At 43.4% G+C, this 7,392-nt stretch overlaps 1 protein-coding gene across 1 annotated transcript; it reads right to left on the bottom strand.

Annotated features, from left to right (window-relative positions):
* Positions 1-4,752: 4,752 nt before the first annotated feature.
* LOC308308860 (E3 SUMO-protein ligase ZBED1-like) lies at positions 4,753-6,258 on the bottom strand (the record flags this gene model as incomplete). The annotated part of the gene is made up of 1 exon (XM_080754312.1): positions 4,753-6,258. The coding sequence occupies one exon, from the start codon at positions 6,256-6,258 to the stop codon at positions 4,753-4,755; it is 1,506 nt and encodes a 501-aa protein (XP_080610438.1).
* Positions 6,259-7,392: the final 1,134 nt, after the last annotated feature.

The raw sequence follows: 7,392 nt of genomic DNA, 5'->3' as shown, positions 1-7,392 counted from the left end.
AATCACAACATAAAAAAAAAAGCATAAATAAACAGACCACCAGAACTGTTATTATCTGTTGATTATGGGGTAAGAAATGTGGGTGATGGCTGATTACTGTGCCTGAATGATGTGCGTGCGTACTTCAAGGTTATTATAGTTAGGTTTGAACATTTATTTTTTAAATATTCTTATTTCATTTTGACTTCATGTTTTCAATTTCAGTTAGTTTCAATTGGTTTTGAAAGCCGGTTTTCTACTTTAGTTGAGTTTTTATGTTTTATTATTGTACAGTAATAGTAGTCAGCTACTAGGGAGATATTCAAAAGGCTCAGAAAAATAACAAGCTCACAACGCGTCGGCATTTTTCACTGTTCTTTAGTAAAGATATTGGATACTGACAAAATACATTTTCTCTTGTAAACACACATTATTTTCCCAGTTAAATATAATAGCCCTGCTGCATACGCGTGTGTGTGTGTGTGTGTGTGTGTGTGTGTGTGTGTGTGTGTGTGTGTGTGTGTGTGTGTGTGTGTGTGTGTGTGTGTGTGTGTGTGTGTGTGTGTGTGCGTGCGTGCGTGCGCGTGGGTCACTAGTCGACCTTGTGAGAAATCCAACCTATAGACTTCTGGATGAGGTCACTGAAGCTCTCACTTCCAGGAAGCTCTCTCTCTCTCTCTCTCTCCTCTCTCTCTCTCTCTCTCTCTCTCTCTCTCTCTCTCTCTCTATTGAGGGCGTACCCTGCACTCACTGTCAGAACTGATAAGCTGCATTAATAACTATAACAATTGTTCCAAACCTGTTGTGCCACTTCACTGGAAGCCTTCATGTCTCGTCCGACCGCAAAGTACTGACTAAACATCCTTTATTATGGCAGATTATTGCCTCAGTAAATGTGTCTGCAATACGGAAGCAACGGACACACCCGAGCGCTGATAGATGTATAGGCGACATACCTTACTGCACATTACCCCTCCTGATTCCATTTCGTTGACTAAAACTATGACGAAAATGTTTCATTGACTACCTTTTTTGACGAAAACAAAATAAAAACTAAGCTACTAAGACTAAATATAGGCCTATTTACAATTCCGTCAACAAATAAAACCTAGACTAAAATGTACGGTAATGGAGGGACTAGTGAAGAAGAGATCCATGCAGTAGAACTAAAAGACAAGTCATTTTATGTTTGGTTGCAATCAGGTGTTGCACAAATAGCTGACTATTTTCAGCATGCAAGTGTAAAATCAGCCATTACAACGCCATCAACTGTACATTTATTGACTAAGATCTTATATAGAATAGTCCACTAAAAAAAAAACTCAATTACATTTTATTTAAAAGACTATGACTAAAACGACTTAAAAAAATCAAACCTCGGTTCGAAGTGGAGCGGTGAATCTGTGTGTGTGTGTGTGTGTGTGTGTGTGTGTGTGTGTGTGTGTGTGTGTGTGTGTGTGTGTGTTTGTGCCTGCACAACAGCGCCCCTCCTTTAACTTGTGTGGCCACTCAAGGTATTGCCAGGCTACAGACATACCCAGCCAGCCAGCCAGCCAGCCAGCCAGCCAGCCAGCCAGCCAGCCAGCCAGCCACATAGCCAGCCAGCCACATAGCCAGCCACGGACATACCTGTCTATTGGGAGCGCTTTCACCGCTCCAAAAATGAACACTGCCTGAATCTGAACATTCCCCATAGTTTAGGGGTATAGGCAAGGCAGGTTTTTTTTTCCTTTTTTTCCCATTTTTTTCGTACATTTACAGTAACAACAAGGCAATTCAATGTGCTTTACACCGAGCATCAAGCAAAGGAAACACAATTATACAACATTATAGGATGACATTAGGATGCATAAAACAAAAGAAGCACAAATGTATAGACACAATTACAGTGCAGAAGAGAAAGAAAAACACAAAAAGAAAAGTAACTCAATTAATCAAAAGCAGCGGGAAACACGGAATTGTTCATTTCCATGTTTATTTTAATGATCCGATCCATGAATGGTGCTCCACCTTGGATCAATGGAACTGACATGCACATGGTATAATTTAGTTCGGTATCACTTTTTGGAGCGGTGAAAGCGCTCCCAATAGACAGGTATGTCTGTGGCTGGCTGGCTATGTGGCTGGCTGGCTGGCTGGCTGGCTGGCTGGCTGGGTATGTCTGTAGCCTGGCAATACCTTGAGTGGCCACACAAGTTAAAGGAGGGGCGCTGTTGTGCAGGCACAAACACACACACGCACACACACACACACACACACACACACACACACACACACACACACACACACACACACACACACACACACACACACATATATACTAGGGATGCGAATCTCGGCCACTGAGGCGATACGATACGCATCACGATACACTACCAGCGATACGATATAATTGCGATACATTGAAATCCTGCCGATACGATACATCACGATTCACCCCTGACCCCGATGCGATACGATACGATTCACGATACTTTGCGATACACCCCTGGTCCTTACGATGCGATACGATTCACGATACTTTGCGATACACTCCTGGTCCCGAATTTATTGCGATTTAATTAAGCTTTAGTTCTACCCAATGCGATTCAACATGATACAAATAAAAATGTTAAAATATATATATTAATAATAATAATAAGATGCAATTCAGTATGTTACAATAGATTTGGTTTTATTCCTTATAAAGCAGAAAGGAACAAGAAATCTCTCTCTTAACATTTGGAACCAATTTTATCACACTGTCAGAACTTGTATGTGGACTTCACATCTGCTATACAATAACAATACCAGTGGAATGAAATGAACATGAAACAATAAAAGAGTAAAATAAAATGTAAACAATTACTGGCTGTCACAGCTGCTGTAAACGGTACAGTAACACTAATCAGGCTTTATATGCTGCTTACAAACAGCTCCATTTTATCTCAAAATACTTAACGTGTTGGAACAAGAAGCTAATGGGGAAAGCACCAGTCGTTTTCAATTGAAAAATCACCACACTAGTTGATTATGAACGCTCCAAGCAAATCAAGTGTTAGCCAAAGGAGAGACAGTTTTATGTTGAGGACAGACAAGCAGCACAATGGGGGATGGAGCCCCAAAGCCCTTGGTTTCTGTGAAACAGAATTATCCTAGATGCTGAATTTCCCATCCTATCTCACTCACACAATACTCTCAATGAGTGACTTTTTTTTAAAAGAAAATGTTCAATGTCCATAATATCTCTGTCTGCCAGACAAATACTAATATGAACTACAAATAATAACCTTTCACAATTAGTTTTTTCACAAGTCACAACTGCCTGATAAAGAAATTAAACTATTATTTGGCAGTGACAGCTGCTGTAACAGACCACTCTCACTGAGTGTCTTAAGTGCAATCAATGTCCATGAGACAAACACAAATATATTTAAAATAGAATATACTTTGCAAACTGCAAACTTTTTTTTGCAATGCCCATAAAAGAAAAATGTAAACTATTATTTGGCAGTGTCAACTGCTGTAAACAGACCACTCTCACGGAGTGTCTTATGTGCAGTGTCCATGAGACAAACAAAACATTTAAAATAAAATATACTTTAGCAAACTAAATAGTAAATGCCACTCTCACTGCCAAGTGCCAACACATCACCTAGTGATTTATTTCAAATGGCTTAATTTCAGGTTTATTTTCAGGAAGACTAGTTGGTCCACGTGTTCAGGAAGCAGCCTGCTGCGCTCTGCTGTGACTATGTCACCGGCTGTGCTGAACACTCTTTCAGACGGCACACTTGTTGCAGGGATGCATAAGTAGCTCCTGGCCAATTTTGATAGCAATGGGAGATCTACTTGTTTTTTCCACCACTGCAACACATCTTCCTCTAGACCTGGAGTATCCCTCCCCCTGTATTTCACTATTTCCTCCTTAACTTTCTCCCTCAGAGTCTTGATTGGAGCTCTCGGACTGAGGAAACCTCCAAACAGCTGGTCCAAGGCTGACCTCTTCTTGGGAGGCTCTGGGGCATGTTCTAGGGTAGACAAGATAAGACAAGACAAGACAAGACAAGACAAGACAAAGGAAGAGACATGAATTAACTTACAATGTGTCTGATAATATCACATCCACATTAACACAATATTGTAAGCTATAATTACAATGTCTATGATAATATCACATCCACATTAACACACTATTGTAAGCTATAATTACAATATGTCTATGATAATATCATACCCACATTAACACATTATTATAAACTATAGTTAAGTTCTAAGTCAGAATCACAACAAACCTGTCTCCTCTTCTTCCATCTCCTCCTCTTCATTTCCCCCCTCCTCTCTGTGGTGGCCCTCATCTTCTGCTTGAGGTGCCTCATTCAGTGGGTCTGGGGCATCCTCTGCCTGACAATTATCAGCAGAGATAAGGTATAATTATTAGTACATTATTTTATTATTTAGGTGTTGAAAACTAGCACTCCTGCTATAGGACTGTCCTAAACTTTAAGCCAGTGTTTCTCAAACTTCAAATGTCAAAGTCAACTCTGACAGGGTACAAATGGAGACAAATGTGGTTCATGTGGTTCCATTTCTACACTCAGAGTTAAAGGCAGTCCCTGAAATTCACTTTGAGAACCACTGCTTTAAGCAACACATCTGGTTTTGTCCAATGTAATTGTTGTGTAAAATAAACAAAGATACATAACATAACATTTTTTCAAACTAAAAGGTGAGACAGAAAATATAACAGTGAGACTGATACACTAACAACAATATACTGAGGAATGAGCATTGTCAATTACTCACCATTTCCACCGCCTCTCCGGTTATCGTCAGGAATACCATGTCCCTCCCATTGTTGTCATCCAGGAATTCCAGGTCTTTGAAGCGGGGATCAAGCGCTGTGGCGATGTGGAGGAGGTCTTGGATATAGGTGTAGCGGGGTTCAAAGTCTTGTCTGAATGTCCCCTTCATCTCCGCAATGACTGGTAGATCGCTGTCATCTGCCTTAAAATCCACCCGCAGTTTGGCCAGCATTGGGGCAATGATGGAGAGAGTGGGTTTTTTTGCCTCGCTGAGGAGCACGGTGCACAGCTTCAGGGGGCTCATCAGTTTGATGATTTCTGGGATCAGTGTCATTTCTTCCTCTGTGAGGCAAGGCATGGTCTCCCTCTGTGCCCGGGTTGGTCTGACTTTCCTTATTGCCAGTTCCACAGCAGGCTCCTGCTCATAGTAACGCTCCAGCATCTCCAGGGAACTATTCCACCTTGTGGCAACGTCATGCTCTAGCTTGTGTTGTGGCAGGCGCAAGTCGGTCTGCTTTTCATGGAGAGCATCATTGGCGTTGGGGCTTTTGTGAAAAAAGGTTACCACTTTCCTTATTTTCACCAGGAGTGTTTTCACTGCATCCACAGTAAGAGCTTGCTTCGAGGACAGATTCAGTGTGTGCGCGATGCACTTCACATGCGGCTTCATTTCTGCACCCGTTCCAGCCAGTATCATATTTCGTGCATTGTCTGTGACCAACGCAGGGTTCTTGTCAAGAATCTGCCACTCGCGGCAAACATCGTGCAGTAACTCGGCTAGATGTGCTCCTGTGTGGCTACCGTGGAACACTCTGGTCTGTAGAACAAGGTTGTGCAATACCCACTGCCCATCGATGAAGTGTGCCGTCACTGTGATGTACGATTGAGTGGCGCAAGACGTCCAGCCATCCGCTGTGAGTGCAACTCTTTCAGTAATGCGCAGCGTCAGAATTATCTCACGTTTCACTTTATTGTACAGAGCAGGGATTTTCGTGCTGGTGAAAAGCTCCCTATCTGGTATTTTGTACCTGGGGTCCATTGTGTCCATTAGATACATGAAGCCCTCGTTTGCTACAACACTGTAAGGCTGGATGTCTTTACAGATGAAATAGGAGATGGCCTCAGTTATTGCTTTAGCACGGGTAGAGTTTGCTGCCAGAACACAGCCTTTGCCATAATAACTTGTGATCTCACCACTTTTGCTGGTACTCGGAGTCGGGTTAGCCTCCGCTCCGGTGGAATTCGAGGAAGAGACGGGTGTAGCGGCTGTGGTTGTATCGATGCCATGTTTTCTTTTCAAGTGAACGCTCATGTTTGTCGTGCTGCCATTGTAAGGTTTAGAAGCACGGCACTTTTTACAAATGACGTGCGTCATGTCAAGTTTACCATCTTCTTTCTTGTAAAATCCGAAGTGTTTCCAAACGCTAGATTTGAACTTATTAGTAGGTGCGTTAAAAATCTCCTCCAACTCAGCGTTGCTGCTGGCCGCCGCCATTTTTGTTGTGTTGTAGAGTCTCGCGTTGGAAATGCGCCTAACGGCTTCCGTCCGCGAATGATGGTGTGTTCAAGACGCCTCGGAAAACACATGATATAATAAAATATTACATGAAAAACCGATACAATCGTGAAATGTACCGATCCAGACACTCCGCGAACGATCCATCACGATTCAGCCGGCTATTGTACCGGTACAGACTGACTGGACCGATTCACTCGTATCGCGCACGTTTGTATCGCGATTACGATCCGTACCGGTATATCTTCGCATCCCTAATATATACACACACACACACACACACACACACACACACACACACACACACACACACACACACACACACAGATTCACCGCTCCACTTCGAACCGAGGTTTGATTTTTCACATTATTGTTATATCATATAGACGTTACAGTAACAGCAGTGTTTTGAATGTCCATTGCGGTGGAAACACATCTGATGACCATTTACCCAACACAGTCACGTCACGGAGTGCTGTGCGTGCGTGCGTGCGTGCGTGCGTGCGTGCGTGTGAGAGAGAGACCTCATGGGGAATCCAATCTATAGGCACTGCAGGGTGAGGTCATGCTCTCTCTCTCTCTCATCTCCAGTGTTGTTTTTGAGCGGTGGTCACACCGTCTCCATAGCGTGGCCGTGTGTGTAGGTATGTTTGTGGGTGGGTGGGTGGGTCTGTCTGTATGTAGCCTGTGGTGTAGCCTGTGGTGTAGCCTGTGGTGTAGTACCTTTTATGACCACACATGTTAAGGGAGGGGCGCTGTTTTCAGGCCAGGCCAGGCACACACACACATGCACACACACACACACACAGGGGGGAAGGGGGGGGGTTGGTGGGTAAAACCACCGCTCAGTTCACACGGGTGTGATTTTATCATGTCAGGGCGGTGCCCTGCGCTGTCAGACACAGAAGAAACAGCCATGTTTAGTCAACGCTGCGATAACGACCATAACAAACTGTGTCCAAGCCTGCACTGAACTGCCACTTCCCTGAAAGCACTCTCCTCCGACCGCAAGGCATACCGACCGGCTGATCGTGGAATAACAACTCGTCCTTCATCCATTTGTACTTATATTAAACCAGTCATGAAGAGAACTGGTTCTCACTGTGGCCTTGA

This window comes from Nannobrachium achirus (assembly GCF_963921795.1).
Source record: "Nannobrachium achirus genome assembly, chromosome: 23".
NCBI classification, from domain to species: Eukaryota; Metazoa; Chordata; class Actinopteri; order Myctophiformes; family Myctophidae; genus Nannobrachium; species Nannobrachium achirus.
Note: the sequence above shows the minus strand (reverse complement) of the source record. Positions and strands in the feature narration are given on the sequence as shown.